Source organism: Phoxinus phoxinus, assembly GCF_949152265.1.
Source record: "Phoxinus phoxinus genome assembly, chromosome: 4".
NCBI classification, from domain to species: Eukaryota; Metazoa; Chordata; class Actinopteri; order Cypriniformes; family Leuciscidae; genus Phoxinus; species Phoxinus phoxinus.
Window position 1 is genome coordinate 25,593,504 of NC_136879.1, and position 17,039 is coordinate 25,610,542.

The 17,039-nt window shown below is 35.4% G+C and overlaps 1 protein-coding gene across 19 annotated transcripts in view; it reads right to left on the bottom strand.

Annotated features, from left to right (window-relative positions):
* rap1gap2a (RAP1 GTPase activating protein 2a) overlaps positions 1 to 17,039 on the bottom strand; it is an 80,762-nt gene that overhangs the window by 20,255 nt on the left and 43,468 nt on the right. For 13 of the 19 annotated variants that reach the window (XM_079609208.1, XM_079609217.1, XM_079609207.1 and 10 more), the window contains one exon: positions 5,459 to 5,543. In XM_079609208.1, coding sequence (XP_079465334.1) covers positions 5,459 to 5,464 — 6 coding nt within the window. In that variant the 5' untranslated portion in view covers positions 5,465 to 5,543. Of the gene's footprint in view, positions 1 to 3,027; positions 3,332 to 5,458; positions 5,544 to 17,039 lie in introns of those variants that run through there. The other 6 variants (XM_079609211.1, XM_079609209.1, XM_079609210.1 and 3 more) reach the window with 5 other exon arrangements.

The window sequence follows — 17,039 nt, forward strand, 5'->3', positions numbered from 1 at the left end:
ACAGAGCACCCCTGCATGTTAAGAGGCAGACCACCCCAAAAACATCAGATTATTGTTCAAAAGAAATCCCTTTGGTTTAAGGATATTCGTATGATCAGACAGAGTAACAGATGTAGGTGGGTGGGACAGAGCAAATGTAGATCGGTTAATGTTTAACCCGCCATGGATCCAAGGGCAACTCGGCTTCACAAAGTCAACAAAGTTCAGCCCAGCTGAGGCTTATTTGCCCAAATAACCTTGAGGAATTGAGACCACAACATCAATAGGACACATAATGGCAACTCCTTAATTCTAAGGCAGAACGCAAGGCCAAAGAAGGAAACCAGTGAAAGATGTGTAGATTTTTGGAAAGGCTTTGAACTTTTTGTAATGCAATGTTGCCTGTTGACCTTTTTGATAATATATTGAATATTGAGATTTTTGAGTGAGAAATTCACTTGAGTCAGCAGTCCAATGCAGTAGCAGCTCCTGACATTACATTTAGGTAGAGCAGGTTCTAGGTCTTAGCGCAAATTGTGTCAAACATTTTGTAAGCTTTATAATCTAATATCCTTGCGTTATTCAGCCTGAGGGTGGCGCTCTAATGTTGATTGACAGGCACACATAGAAAGCTAGTATTGCCTTGGTATAGTATTTATTGCCTCAGAATGTTTTTTTAGAATATTAAGTTGAGGTGGAATTCCAATAAGGAAAAGTAAGTCATGTCTGTTCTCAGAACATCCAATAAAATAAAAACAGAACTATTCACAAGAGCATGTTTACACTAAAGGATTTACACAATAAGGAAGAACAGACATTCCAACTTTGATAGCACACGTACATCTCGGAGACGTCTATTTGATGTGCGCGTTTACATCTGGAAGATGTATTTTTTTTAGAGTGTTTGCTCGCCTGCAATACGTTTCCTGTATTTCCAAATAGACGTTTAGAAAATGTCTTTAAGATGTCTATGATTTAGTAAAACTGACATATTAAAGACTGTCTTAAATTACTATGATGCAGTAATGTACACTGAAGCGGATTCATATCGTCTTGATTTGGAGCGAGATTTACGCAAGGTAACGCGAAAAGCGGGACGGTTTAAAATCTACCCAAATGGCTCTAAATTAGAGCGTGTTGCAGTTTTACATTGGAAACTTGTGGGGCGCTGTAGAGCTGGGGAGAACACAGGCACCATCTTCCCCGATTAGTATCATGATAAAAGCCTGCCGTAGCCACACACTAAATTTTGATATATCCCGCTCAATTTACGACTCAAAATAATCAGGAAAATGATCATCATAATGCTGAACACACTTACACTTTTATTATTCATTCAGTTTATATAGAGGTCTATGTGTTAGATTCATATTTTGGTGGGACACTGCCCCACCTGCCCTTATAGATGACGAGTACATCAAATCAAATATAAACACATCAGAGCTGCATGATAAAAAATTCACAGTCTTAAATGATGCCTGCGGTGTCATAGTAAGGTTATAAAGAGACAAAGCTTATCTGCCATGACAACCTGTTAGTTTCACTGTTGTCTCAGGCAAGATTAACAGGATCTTTGAAGCTTCCCCCAAAATACAATGAACTGAGGAACAAGTATCCTCGAGCAGACAAAAAAAGTTATTGATAGTTGATAAAACACATTTAAACCTGGTTTATAATGACTCAAATGGTTTGTTAACACTTTACGGTGAGGTAACACATTACTTATACTTTTATCTAAATGAAAGTTTCTACATGTATGAATACATTTTTAACATGTCAGGTTGTATGAGTTAACATTCCACCGTGTGTGTGTGTGTGTGTGTATATATACTGTATATTGACTTTTAAAAGACCCCCTAAAGCGTGCGGTGGGTTTGGTGGGGGGTAATTTAAAATGAATGGGGGAAAGTCACGTGAGAGGAGGCAATGTCTCCACCGCGCTATGATGGGATACGATTGGTTTGTGCGATAAATCCCGTCTTTTCATACATGTTCCGTGTTCGCGAACCAGTCTGAATGAACAAAATGATGGAGTTAATGGGAAGACTAATGAAAAAAAAAAAAAAAACTACCCCACTTTAGATATCACCGCTTTCACTCGCGTCAAAATCAAACTTTAAATGGTCTGCAAACATGATGACTGTGGGGGGTTTAAGTGAGCAATTAGCTGGGTGAAATTAAAGATACATCTTCATTTCTGTGATATATTATATTGTTTAAATTGTTATGGTTTAAATATAATGTTTAAATTGTTACTGCCTTTAGTTGTTATTTTGGAATAAATGTAAAAATGTTTAAAAAAATGTTGATAAGGTTAATAATTGGTTAATAAATAGAACATTCAAATGTCAATGTAAAAACACAATATATAATTGTATCTGCTTTCTTTATTTTTTTTTATGTAATGTTTAACCAGTAAAATGTGACAACATTAACTGGGACATGAATTTACATTTGAATTTACATTTGATTTAAATAAATAAATAAATAAATAAAAACTGTGAGGACTTTGCTTCCTTGTTTCAGAACACTACTGCAAGCCACTGATATTAATATGTAACATTTCAGGTTGTATGAGTTAGCATTAGATTTATTGGCCCCATTCATTTTCATTGTAAGTGCCTAACTGCAACCTAGATTTTTAGAAGCCAGATCTATTTTTTGAGGTAATCAATATAACGCAACAAATGCTGTCAAATTAATCCCGGAATATTCTTTTAACATGCCTTATTAATAAATGCTAAAAAAAAACAAATTTGATAATGATACCAAATGCATTAGCAAATGTTAACAAATTAAACCTTACTGTAAAATGTTACTTTTTTTAATATAAACACTATATTTACTTGAATATGCCAAGATGTGTTTTGACCAAGTAGTTATAGGTATACATAGACGCACAAATAGAGACAGTGAGGTAATAAGTGCATCTGACACTATTTTACAGTACTGGGTAATAAACAAATATTACATAAAGATCTTTACGAAGATGCACTAGAATGAATGAATAAAGCTTCATCAATAATAAACACACATCCAGGCTAATACCTCTCACATTCTGTTTCCCCCGTCACAGTGTGTTACACAGGCGATCATACCTCTCTCCTCAGATTAGCTGCGTTCCTCTTTGCAAACACTTTCAGTCGCACAAAACAGGAAGAGGATGGCCAAGTCCGCACCCTTAAACTAGTCCTACCAGTGTGTCTGTACTTATGAGTTAAGTTCTCTCATTCTCTCTGCGTCTCCTGTAGTTCTGCTTTGAATATGACCAACAGCTGAGCCACAGATCAAGAGAGCTTATCACATCCACACACTCGCTGTCCTCCCTTTCCTCTTTTCTTCTTTAGGCTCTGGGTTTACATTGGGAGTGGCTACTAACTGTGTGAACAAAACATAATTATAGATCTTAAAAAGACACGTACACATGCAGATTAATATGTCCTTACTAACTGTATTGTGTTTACACCCAAACACAGGTGTTAATGGAGTCTTTGCACATTGTGGGAGTGTTTTTAGGGAGTGTTTTTAGTGTGTGTGTGTGTGTGTGTGTGTGTGTGTGTGTGTGTGTGTGTGTGTGTGTGTGTGTGTGTGTGTGTGTGTGTGTGTGTGTGTGTGTGTGTGTGTGTGTGTGTGTGTGTGTGTGTGTGTGTGGTGGTTTTGGCTACATTGTGTGGACCAAATGTCCCTACAAGGATAGCTAAACCTAAAAAGAGGTACAGTACATTGTGTTTTGTTAACATGTGTTCTGCAAACATTTCCCTGTAATGTGTAAAGTGACTCAGTAGTCTAAGGACAAGGTTAGAACAGGAAAAAAAAACTGGCTATGTGAGTTTTATATGACAAATATACTTTAGAATTAGTGCAGCACAAACTAAAATGCTCGCCAATGCCTTATGCTCACCAATGCTGCATTTATTTGATCAAAAGTACTGTAAAATAGTAATATTGTGAAAAAATATTTCAAATTTTCAATTTATAAGAACTGTTTTCTATTTTAATATATTTTTAAATGTAAGTTATTCATGTGTATTAATGTGCATTACTCCAGTCTTCAGTGTCACATGATCCTTCAGAAATCATTCTAATATGATTTATTTGTGCTCATTTCTTATTATTTGTGCTGCTGAATTGTGTGTGTGTGTGTGTGTGTGTGTGTGTGTGTGTGTGTGTGTGTGTGTGTGTGTGTGTGTGTGTGTGTGTGTGTGTGTGTGTGTGTGTGTGTGTGTGTGTGTGTGTGTAAACAATGATACATTTATTTCAGTATTTTTTGATGAATATAAATGTATAACATTTGTAACATTATAAATGTCTTTACTGTCACTTTTGATTAATTGTATGCATCATTACAGAATAAAAGCCTTATTTCCTTTAAAAATATATATATTACTGACCCCAAACGTTTAACTACTAGCCTACCTTCATGTCATTTCATATTTTCATGACTTATTTTCTTCTGTGGAACATAAAAGAAGATTTAAGAATGTTTGATTTCAACAATTTTTGTCCATACAATGAAAATCAATGGTGTCAAAATAACATTGGACCACATTGACTGTCATAGTATAGGCTAAACCATTTAAGTAAATGATGACAGAATTTACAAGATGCTCACAAGAGAGGCAAAGAAATGTAAGTTCTTTTAAAATAGAAAAAAATAAAAAAAGCAATATATATATATATTTAAAAAATAGCAGGTGATAATGAAACACCTGATGGAGAACTTAATAAATTTCAAGTATAATGTTCAACTAGTTCTGTGTGCTTCAGACGTTTAATCAGTCCGTATGAGAAATGATCTACATAATTAAAGCACTGGCTAACAGGATCATGACCTCTGAGTTCGACTTCATGTCTTCTCATCTTAATATCACGCCTGACGCCTCGGCCTTTCGCCCTCCCTTCCCGCATAAACACCCACCTCTCTCCCTCCTCTTCTGATTTTTCGGCAATTGCGTCTCATTTCAAGGTCACACCGACTGTGCTCCGCTCACGCCACACGATCCATCTCTGAACTCTGTACCAGTTTTAAACAAGACAGAAAATCTTTCCAGACCCTCTTGAGGCTGTTGCACATATAAAAGAGATAGTGATACTGTGCGATCTCAATGGGACCTGAATGCTCCGAAGAAAATGGATTTCTCAGTCCAAATGAATTAGAATTACATTTAGAGGTAACCTTGAATGAAAAGCTTTACCTCAAACACACCGCATGTACCTTCACAGACAGCACCGCAGGTTAATGTGCATGTCTAAGTCGGTTAGAGACATTATGTAAGAGCATGTTGACATTTCTGTAGAGAAACGAGGGTCATTTTATATAGCATGGTACAAAGGGCATTCTCACTTTCTCATGCTATCACGCTAATAGAGGTTAATTTAGTAAAAAGGTGTGACAGAGATGAATGCACCAGATTTCAGCTAGCAGCAGCTAATAGAGCGACGCTTGTGTTGTGTGTGAATGTGGGACCACAGCACTCACCTTCATGGTGGGTGGTGCAGTGCGGGGAGGTGAGGGTGGACATTCTCCCAGAGGCACACTGGAGATGGTCAGCAGCTCTTGCTTCCTGCAAAACACACACACACAGTTACTCCGACTGGAAAACGGTCAGCAACTAACTTAAAATGCAGCAGTTTTGCACAGAAGACTGGCCGGTGTAGATGTAGATGCAGAGGTTTTGCATATTTGAGTGGAAACCAGCATAAAACAGGATTTTTTTTCAAAAGAAGGAATGAAAAAACGAAGGAAAATTTTTGTTTAAAACACATGTGGAAAGTCCTTAGAAATGCACCCTTTACATCCATGTTTTTGAAAAACATTTATATAATTTCCCTTTATGTTGGTTGTACCACTTAGCTGTAATTTTGCAGGCAAAATATTTATTTAAAATATTAATGTATATTATATTAAAAATATATATTTTTTAAATCCCATACATTTTTAAATAAATCTTCATGTTGAGATTACTTAATAAACATGACACCATCATGAAGAAAAAAAATCCTAAATGAAAACAGCAATAGCAAAATTATTATTACAATTAATAATAATAAAGTAATAATTTAATTACTATTATCATTATTACTATAAATGGATGTTCAAATAAACAGATTAACCAATTGGACACAAAATGAGTGACATGTGACCCATTTACATTTTCACTAATTATTTAATATTAATTATTAAACACATCTAAAAATGATGATTTTAGGTTTTAGTGTCCTTTTGAGGGAAATTTGCTTTTATCACTACAGGCAATTCTGATCCCCACAGCCCACACACAGTTAGCAGATGAACACACTTTAGACCCAAGATTTGGTAGTTTTGCACTAAAACAAAAGACTGGCCCTCAGACGTACAGTAGATGTACAGGTAGTACACACACACAGGGTCAGTGCAGTACCCTTTGAAAGAGTATACTGAAAAGAACATGGTTTTGCCTCCAGAGACAAAGGTAAAAGACTTCAGGACAGAAAAACCCAATAACATCAATTCTTCTGTTTGCCTTGGTATCTGCACAGAGACATAACAAGAACAACTAAGAGCAGCCAGCCCTGCAGACAAACTGCTGTAGGTCAAAAAAGAAGAGGGATAAGGAGGGGGGGGGGGCAAGGCGTAAGTCTCCAAGCAGGAACATGATCGCATTTTAAAAGCAGTTCTTTCAGCCAAAGACAAATGACAGAGGGTTTACTTGGAATCAGAGGTTAAAATTAGTCAGGCAGACAAACTCTGGTCTAGAAATGCAGCTCCTTGCAGACGGTCTCAAGTGAGGGTCCATTAAAATCTTCCCTTACATTACACCTCTGAGGGTCATTAAACTCCAAAAACATCGACCACATGAAGAGCTGTAGCTGGAAAATGCCACATTGATGCATATATGAGGCTGTGAAAGTTTCAATGGAAGATGTAGGGGAGTCATTTCAATCCGACAGGATGGAACCAATGACATAAACACAATTTATACATAATATATTTATATCATAATACCACAATAACCACAATGGTTATATGCATTTGCAGAGATTTTGACTGTGTAACTAGATTTAGTCCAACAAAAAAGTTGTAGAACTTTTTATAGGAATAAAGTTGTATGAAAAAAAAAAGTTATGATGTAAAATAAAGACGAAATGTATATGATTCAGCACTATTAAAAATCAAATAACCAAATTTGTGACATTGGTCAGAAAAAAAAAACTATGGTAACACTTTACAACAAGGTCCCATTAGTTAATGTTATTTATTGCACCAAGAACGAGAACTATAACGGTAATGATAAAATAAAGATATAGTTCTAAAAAAGTAATAAATATTAAAAAAGTATTGCAGAGTCTACACCACAACTATAAAAACGGCACAGAGAAACAATATCATTGGAATCCTTTTCAGAAAGATTTTTTTTCCAGCTGACGAACAATAAAAACACTGGCAGCCAATCAGAATCCATCCTGTTTGAAAGAGCTTGAGCATTTAAAGAATACAACTTTTAATTTGAATAATTTATTAGTAAATATTGAAAATAACACTAACTAATATTAATAAATGCTTTAAAAGTATTTTTTTTCATTTTTCTTAACTAATGCAGTTAACTATTGTTAAAAAACCAAATGACTAACCAAAATGATTAAATCAGAAAATAATGTAAAATACAAATTATTTTAATAGTGATCAAATTTATGAATGAAACATGCAGTAGTCTAATGCAGTGACAAAATTTGCTGTTTTGTTGCCTAGAAGGTTTCAGAATGGGCAGCTGTCCTGGGCATCACTAAAATATCACATTAAGTGGAGGGACACAGTCAATGTTAATGTACTTTGTTGATGCGTATATTCCCTTTTTCCCTTTCTGAAATACACCCAGCACACAGAAACCATTCACTTATACTCAAAAGCCATATGTGAGTGTGCGCCTGGATGCCAGCCTTTCCATTGTTAACGGGAAACGGAGTCTACCCATGACTGCAGCTGCTTGAGGGGACATGCTCCAGAACACCAGGACTCTTGTTAAAAATGACCAGTTGTGCTCCAGATTCGTGTCTATACTGCACTGCACCTTTTTCCCAGCTGGGTCACCAGAACAATGCCAGCTGCTGCTATGGATCTAAAGTCAAGAGGACAAACAGATGGACAACAGCAGAGGCTGACGTCAAAGTTTGTGGGACCAATCCCAGTCTACTGTATTTTGACACAGCTCCCTAAAATAAGGCAGATGCCAACATGGGCTGCGTAGCATACAAGTTTCTTGCTAGGATAAACATGGTTTGTACCGACTGACCACACTATGTGTTTTGTGAGGTGAACTGAGAAACCATAGAAATTCAAGACACATTTAGAAACCAAATACTAAAACCATAAGACAAGCATGTTGAGTTTTTTTTTTTTTTTTTTTTTTTTTAAAGCAATGGGATCATAACAGGAAATAAAAAACAAAAAAGTTCAATGTTGTGACATGTTACAATCAGAAATACATATGCGCCGCTTTTACATGCAGTCTGAAACCGGTGTAGCTTTACAGGCGATGTATTGTTGATCAGCATTTTGACTGTCTAATGACACTCTTTGCTGATGTAACTGCATCACTGACTAGGCCTACATCACTCTCACTTTGCATGAGTGGACAGGACCACAAACACCACTAAATGCCCAGTGTTCGATCATTACTCATCGTGGGAGATTTTCAGTCGTTAATGATCTTAAACATACAGTTTACCAAAACAAAAAGAGATAAAACACTTAAGACTCAAATTATCTAGAAAATAATGTTGTAAACAATGTTGTAAAATTACAAAACAATACACTCAAACTAGACTTAAAAATACAATTTCAGTATGAAATGTTATGTTTAATTCAATGCGTTACTTGCAGTTTCTTTGTTCAATGTAAAAAGTGATCAATTGACTTAACATAAAAAAGTGAGGAAACCCGTTACCTTAAAATTATTAAGTAAATAAGCTTCACGGCACGCGTAATTGAATAAATTAAGTTGTGTGAACATAACACATAAGTTAATTTTTTTTCAATTATGCATGAAGTTTTTTTACTTAATAATTTTAAGTTATGTGAACATAACTTAATTTTTTCAATTACGCATAAAGTTATTTACTTAAAGGGGTCATGAACTGGCTTTTTATTTTTTTTCATATTGTTTTCTGAGGTCAACTTTTGACGTTCACTTGGTTTTTACATTTAAAAACATCAAAATGAATAAGTAATAGGCTATTTTCTACCCTGGTTTTGAGCCTAGCTCCTGAAACGCTCGGTTTTTATGGGCGTGCCGCATTGAAGACTTGGAAGTAAACGCCCATTGCTATGATTTGATAACAGTTTTGCATATTATAATGAGTTTCATGTAATGCGCGACTCGGTGGGCGGGGCTAAACAGGCGGTGTTGAAGTAGCCGTTGATCTTCTTTCGCAGAGGCGGTGTTTGATACCCTTTAACGTCATAGATCCCCACTTTGAATAACCTGTCATTCACTGTGCCTGGTGTCAATAAAAGCTTTTATTGGACTAACAAGGACGTTTTCCGTTCTGAAACTTACAGGATATTCTTATAGTATGATGACCGCTTATATGTCAAAAGCTCAAGGAAAATTTTATTTCTCAGTTCATCACCCCTTTAAGCCTACGGGTTTCCTCACTTTTTTAAGTTAAATCAACTGATCTCTTCTTACAGTGTAATAATTTGTGAAATTTAGTAGCAATTTCTACACAAATTGTTGTGTGTGTGTGTGTGTGTGTGTGTTCACTGTGATAAAGATTGCATTTGATTAAGTTCATCAAATGTACATGGGGGATGTGGAAAGAGGCTGAGAGGTTTGCTGTGCTGTGCACAAGGGAAAAATGAAGACCTATAAACAGGCTTATATGAAACTTTTTCCTGGAACTCAACTGCAGAGTGCGTTTATGATGCTGACTTATGAATAAAGCCTTACAGCAGCCGTGAAACACAATTAACAATCACAGTAATTCACCGTTATGGCTTTATTAGAATCTTATCAGCTCATATGGAGAACCGGGAAGTTGTGATATCTCTAGTTGTCCTGCACAAGCTGTCTTCCCTCATTTCCAGTCCATAGTTTCATCACAAGGCTGTATATCTGCCTCTTTAATTAGGCCTGATTCAATACTAATCACATCTGCCCAGTGATTATGATTATCTAATGTTCCGGCAACATGCCTCATGCTTTGATTACACTCCAGAGAAACAAACACAACATACATGCTGAGTAAATATATAAGCGGTCTTGATTCTGATTGGTCAAAATATTCAGAGGTATAATATTTTTGTAAAAAGACTCCAGGCAACCAATTTTCTAAAATAAACAGGATCTTGTATCACTCTGTGACTTCTTTCTTATCGCATAATAAAATAATTTAAACTTGTTTTGTTATTTTACATTAAAAAAAAAAAAAAAAAAATATGCACTAGTGTTCAAATATTTTGAGTCTGTAAGATTTTTTTTAAAGTAAATTTAAAAGTAAATTGTATGTAAACATTTATAATGTTACAGTAGATTTCTATTTAAAATAAATGCTGTTCTTTTAAGCTTTCTGTTCATCAAAGAATCCTTTTAAAAAAATTGCGGTTTCTACAAAAATATTAAGCAGCACAATTGTCTGTTTTCAAAATTGATAATAATAAGAAATGTTTCTTGAGCATCAAATCAGCAAGTGAAGGATCATGTGACACTGAATTGTCCATTTATTCAATGATTTATCAGGAAAGTTCCCGTGTTAGGTTTTTTGTGTGTGATTCTCACATACTGACTATACATTATCACTTACAAATTAAATAGGACAAGGGAGAACACCAGACTAGAGGAAAGGACATATTGCCTGGGGCTGACAATTAAATCCTAATTATAAATGTTATTTTTGACCTTGATAAATACTTATGAAAACCGAAAATTAACTTGATCAGTCCCCCTTTGATGATTGCAAATGGCAAATCACTGTAGTAATGGACTTAATATTCAGCAAATTAGAAAGGAAAAAAACTAAACAATGACAAGCAGAAGCAATTTTATAGTTACCTACCAAAAGCACTGTGTATTTGTTCTGCTCTCATAAACTAATTTAATATGATCCCGCCAGGTTCGTTCTTTTACAGATACAGTCCGCGGCCTAAACATTATCTACAAGCTATTCGATTATGCAATTACTATGACAGTGTCAAAGCTCTGCTCATCAACTGAACTGACAGTTCCCATGCCGAGGTGCTCCTTTATCGTTCTTCTCCCAGCAAGGGATTATGGGAAGCAATACCAGTGTTGTTTAAATAGATAATGTTATTCCTTAGATAACTCTCAGAGTGGTCAGAGTGCAGCTTCCTGTTGTACGTTGATATGTTGAGGCTATTTATAGAAAGTGTTAAATGTGGACTGCAGCCAGTGTCCCAAACATGGTGTACCACATTCAGTCTCACACACACTGGCACACAAACAAATTAAAATGCCATGTAATACAAATGTAATTTTGACAAACTCCCTATGGAAATTTAATTAAGAAATAATTGCTGCTGAAACAGAACGTTTTAACACATGAAAGGAACAATCGATACGGAGTGCTGTTAAAACCCTCTCTGCTTTTAGACCCTGCTGTGCTAACAAGAATTAGAAAGTCGCTCAATAGGGCTCAATTAAGGCATTCAGTCTTTTTTCTTTGATTTTTTTCTTTCTTGTTTAACTTTTGTAAACAAAGTATTAAAAGTACTAGAGGAATATGGCATTGTGCCATGGGGACAAAGTGTTACAACTTTTATTTGATCAAATTCAATCTTAACAGAGAACACGACAATGAACATCCAAAAATAACATTGTAAAAAGACTCCGAGCCCAAAAAGGTCACTCAAGTTCACTGACTAGTTCCTACAACTCCAAACACTAGCAGTTGGCAACCTTGTTAGGATCAATTAAAGATGCAATATACACAGCAGGCTAATTTACGAACCTCTAGAAAATCACCTTTTTTTAATAGGAAGCTGGTTGGGCCATGACTCTTTGCACCTGTTCTCCATTTTACTCTACTGAGATTTTGCCCACCACCTGTAGACAATCAATAACTCACTTAATAAAGCAATTCAGTCACCATTACACATTAGCAAGACTAGCCTCGCTACTATGGCAACTGCTCAGAGGTTGACATCCTATATGGCTAATAACTCTCAGCAGGATGAGAGTAACAATAAAGAGCTCGGAAGAAAATGTTATACATTTACACGTTATTTCATTCCTTTTCCACAGACCAATGGCAAAATAAAACTGTTTTTCAGCTTTAGTTAAAGAAGAAGTTCTGAGGATCAAACAAACAATCTAGATGCGGTCCATGGATCAAAATCAATATGTTTTAATGGGGTCATAAATTGAGAAATACCATTTTCTTTGATCTTTTGACATGTAAGAGGTCATTGAACTACACAGAAAAAAACAATAAGTAAAATTTACTTAATTTCTCTTTGCCAAGTTTTTGCACGAATATTTTGTAAGTAAATTTCACACGCATATTTTTTTAAGTAAATTAAATTTCACATAATGAATTAAGTGTAAGTAACAAAGAAAATAAGTCATTGTAATATCTATTTAGTTGAAGTTTCCTTTGCAATACATTTCACTCAGACAATATAACATTGAATTAAACCTCACTTTTAAAGTGTATGCTTCACTTAAAAAAATCTAAGTAATCAATCCAATAGATATTGTGTGAGACACCATATCTATATTTCATAAATCATGTGTGTGAACGCAGAGACCTCAATACTTGCAATACACAATGACGGTAACATTTGATGGATTGTTTTTGTTTGAATGTGTCATTGAAAATGAACTCCAAAAGTCACAAAATGGCAAGTATGTAAACCTAACAACCAAAACAATGATAAAACAGTGTAAATACAGCTGGAAAACAGTGAAAAATCAACCTCATTAATTATTCAAGGCCCAGTGCATGATGGGAACACCAGTATCAGAAAAATTTAGTCATTTTACTTAATTTTATAACGTTGATATTTACGCTTTCATTTCTACACGATTGAATTGAGTACTAGAATTTACTTAGTTTTTCAAAATTCTTGCCTGACTAACTTTTTCATGTAAATTACATTGTTTTTTTCTGTAGTATTTACTTCACCACAAAATCATTTTTATCAGAGTATAAAAATATCCTGTACGCTTCAGAACCCTAACTTCCTCATTAGTCCAAAAACAGCTTTTATTTAAAACCAAGCTCAGAATATCGTCAGTGTGACGAAAGACCGCCTCTACAGAAGAAGATCAACGCCTACTTCTACATCATTGACTCTTAAGCCCCGCCCACTGATTCACACATGTCATGTAGTAGTAAATATGAGACAGGCGCGACTGCAATGTCAACTACATTGGAGCCGACAGTAATGTTGCAACACACAAGCGTGAGTACCAGTGTTTTTTTTACTATGCGTCACTATTGCTTTGTCTGATGCAATCGCTTGATATTTACTGAGTATTTATACTGCAGCGCCGCAGTCAAACTGAATAGGTGTCATATGCTGTTCTTTCCTTTGCTTCAGCATTTATGGGGTTAATGCGTTGGATTAATTCCGTATATGGAAGAAAGCATGTAGAGAATGCTGATGATTTAGTTGTTTTTATCGAAGCCATTCACTGAAATCCTGAATAAAAGCTTCAGTGACCGACATAATGTTTTATCATCAGTAAGACTTTACAACACATTTCATTCTATTTAAAACACGACACTGCAAATGACAATGTATTTGCGTTTGAAAAGGAACTAATGGCCTATAAGAACAACAGTGTGACAAACAATGGCACATTCATTCATAATGCCATTTACACAAAACACTGTATTCTTATCCTTTGTCCATTATAACTGTGATAACTCCAAGTAGCTACTTACTTATTTTGATATGCACAACTGTTACCCAATCATAGCAGTGGGCGTTTACCTCCAAGTCTCCAAAAACAGGATAGAAAATGGCCGATTTTGATGTAAAATTCTTTAAAACATTGTTAGTAGAACTCAGAGAAGATTTTTTTTAAATGCAGTTCATAACCCCTTTAAAAGAAAATCGTATTTCAGTCTTTCTACTTGTTATTTCTACGTGTTATTTGAGTGAAATGTGTTTCAAAGTAAATCCTACACCCCTCCCCAATGTATCTGTTGTATATTTCAGAAAGTGGGACCCACCCAAGAGGATTTTCATGTTTGGTGCGTCGGCATCTAGTATTATAAATAGTATTACAATTACTATAGTATTGCAATGGTACTTCTTGCAAGTGCAAGTTACAAATCGGAATCAGATTCTAAAAAAGCTAAATAAAAAAAACAAGTAGGCTACTGGCAAGGGAACAGACACCAACCTGTTGATATGTAATCCCTCTTTCCAACTGTCTGAATAAATCAAAATCATTCTCACATCAACAATATCTTCCCTCACCTGTTTGACAGTATTCAATCTGATGTACATTTTTGCCTCCGGCGTGACTCCGGGAGCAGCTCCTGTTTATTTTCCTTTAGACAAACTGGACAGTTGTTAGTTTTTGGAGGCTTTCCACATTCAAAAAGTCCAAAAGAGTCCCATCAGACCAGCACAGGGGCCTTAAGGGGGGCTGGTGAGACGCTGCCATTGAGCAGGGCTTTTGATATCACTGCCTCTATTAAAGCAACCTGTGCTCCTCTGGGGTTTTTAAATGCATTAACCCTTTGTCCATATCTCTAAATCAACAGTCTAACAGGAGACAAAGAGGACGCCACAGGGTTTTGAGAGAGCGAGAATGGGAGAGAGAAAGGGGAAAAGAAAAGTGACTTCTAAAAATACCCTCCTCAGTTCAACTTCTCTGTAAATACAACCTGTCAGTGAAACCGTTTCGGAAGCACTTGTTAAGAGAGACATGGTCACCTCATCTATTCCACTTATACGGATACAGTTCAATGGACCACTACACACATATACACACATGCGACACTTTTATTTTGATAATGAGTGGCAGCTATACTATCGCCCTATAAAAGGTAAAATGCAGAAACTATGGCAACAGTGAAGCTGGGGGAAATGGCTTCAATGTCTTTTGATTGAATCTTGATTGATTTGATATCACTTTTCACACTCTGTCTTCTCTGAATCGGAGTTTAGTTGAGCTAAACTAATCTGTCACAGAACAGATCATATTCTAAAAGATCTGATTTGTTCACAAATCGATTAGGAGGTTGACATTAGGCTTATTTTTTGTATTTTTATTTATAAAAAAAAAATACATAAAAAGCAATGCACTTCTTACAGTGACTTGAATGCACAACTTGCAGCATCTGGTCAACATGTATTTATATTTTTATGTACATTTATGTATTCAAACTGGAGGTATAATGTTTGAAATATCTAAAATATCTAGGTGATACAGAGAAAAAGAATTAAAAAGCAGGATGAAAGCGAAAACCATATTAAGTAGTTTGGCATTTGGGGGGGACATGGGGGCAGGGACAGGAAATTACATCACAGTAAGGAAGACTGAAGACCATCATAATAATTCATAATAATTGTGTGTCAAGGTAAGCAAGTCTCTTAAAATATTAGTTAATTTGACTTTTTTATGACATGGTAAGGATATTCAGGTTGTGGTACAAAAAGCATAATTATATTTATTTATGAATTAATCATAAATACTTTTTTGTTTTTATTTTTGTTTTTACTTTAATGATTAATATGTGGATATATTCAAGGTGCATAGAATTTTAACTTTTTACCTGCTTAGAGTCATTAAAATGAAATGTTGATACAAAATCAAATGTATTTTCAAGCTGAACTAGATTATGAAAAAGATCACTTTATCACTTATTTGTTTTTGACTCTTTGACAAAATGACCGTGTTTTGTTTTCGCACGGCAGTATAAATCAAACTAAAAGTTCAGGGACATTCAGAAGGAATAATATTCCATCCCCTCTCATTTAATGTTTGCCTTTAGTAGGACTGATAAGGAACATCAGAACATAATCCATCACTTGCTCAATATGCTTTGTTGCCATTTGACCCCTTTACTTTGAGTTTTTACAGTGTGTATTTTACTGAGTGATCTGCACCATTGTGCTGGCAGCCAGAGGACTGTTTTACAGCCTCTTCTGGATGAATGAGCTGCATGGTTTTTTCCAGGTACTCAAAGATGACTCGCTCTTACAGTTGCAGACGATGATGCATCTGTGATACCGAATGAGGAACTGAACTGGAATCTTATGCTGGGAATCTTATCCTCGGACCTAGAGGACATATGCGAGGCAGAGGGCAAAAGGTGACCTAGTTTAGTTTAATTTCATGCAGCTGCTAATCAAAAACGCTTTCTCAACAACAGAGAGGGAGAGAGGGGGGCAAAACAACGGAGCGAAGAGGAAGTAAAGGTGGGAGGAGGGCACAGCGGAGGTACATAAGGAAAAAAATGACACACGGAGAAAAGTGAAAAAAGCTGAAGGAAAATAAAGTGTGATGGAAACAGAATGAGTCAGGAGGTAAAGGCAGTTCATGTGAACTGCAGGAGACAGGATCACGGGAGAAATGAGTGATGAAGGTGGAGAAAATTAGATTTCAGTGAATGAAACAGGAAACCAGAAAAACATTTGCTTTGGTGCTTAATGAGCTTATGAAGAAATGCTTTCGCTGCTGCTCTCATATGCAGCACTTGCCAAGATAAATGGAAGAGGAGCATCATGTAAAATAAAGAATCATTAACCAAAATAAAACATGAAACTAGTCAAGGTGGTAGAGAGGCTGAAAACAACAAAAAGAATGCAAAAAAAAAAAAAAAATCTAAAGAGGTATTTGTCTTGTTTTCCAGTAAAAAAAAGATCAAAAGTTTTTTAAAAGAAATAAATTTACTTGAGGAGCAAAATCGCATTAGATAAAGACATTTTTTAGGGAGTATATAGCATCATTTAACCCACGGGAGAATATGAAGCATTAAACTTTCTATTTATTGTATTTGTTTTTAGATGTATGCTACAAAAAATGATTCTTAAATGCTTAAAATAAAATCTGCCAATCAGGTAAAAAAATATATATTTTATTTCTGTAAATATGTCTTAA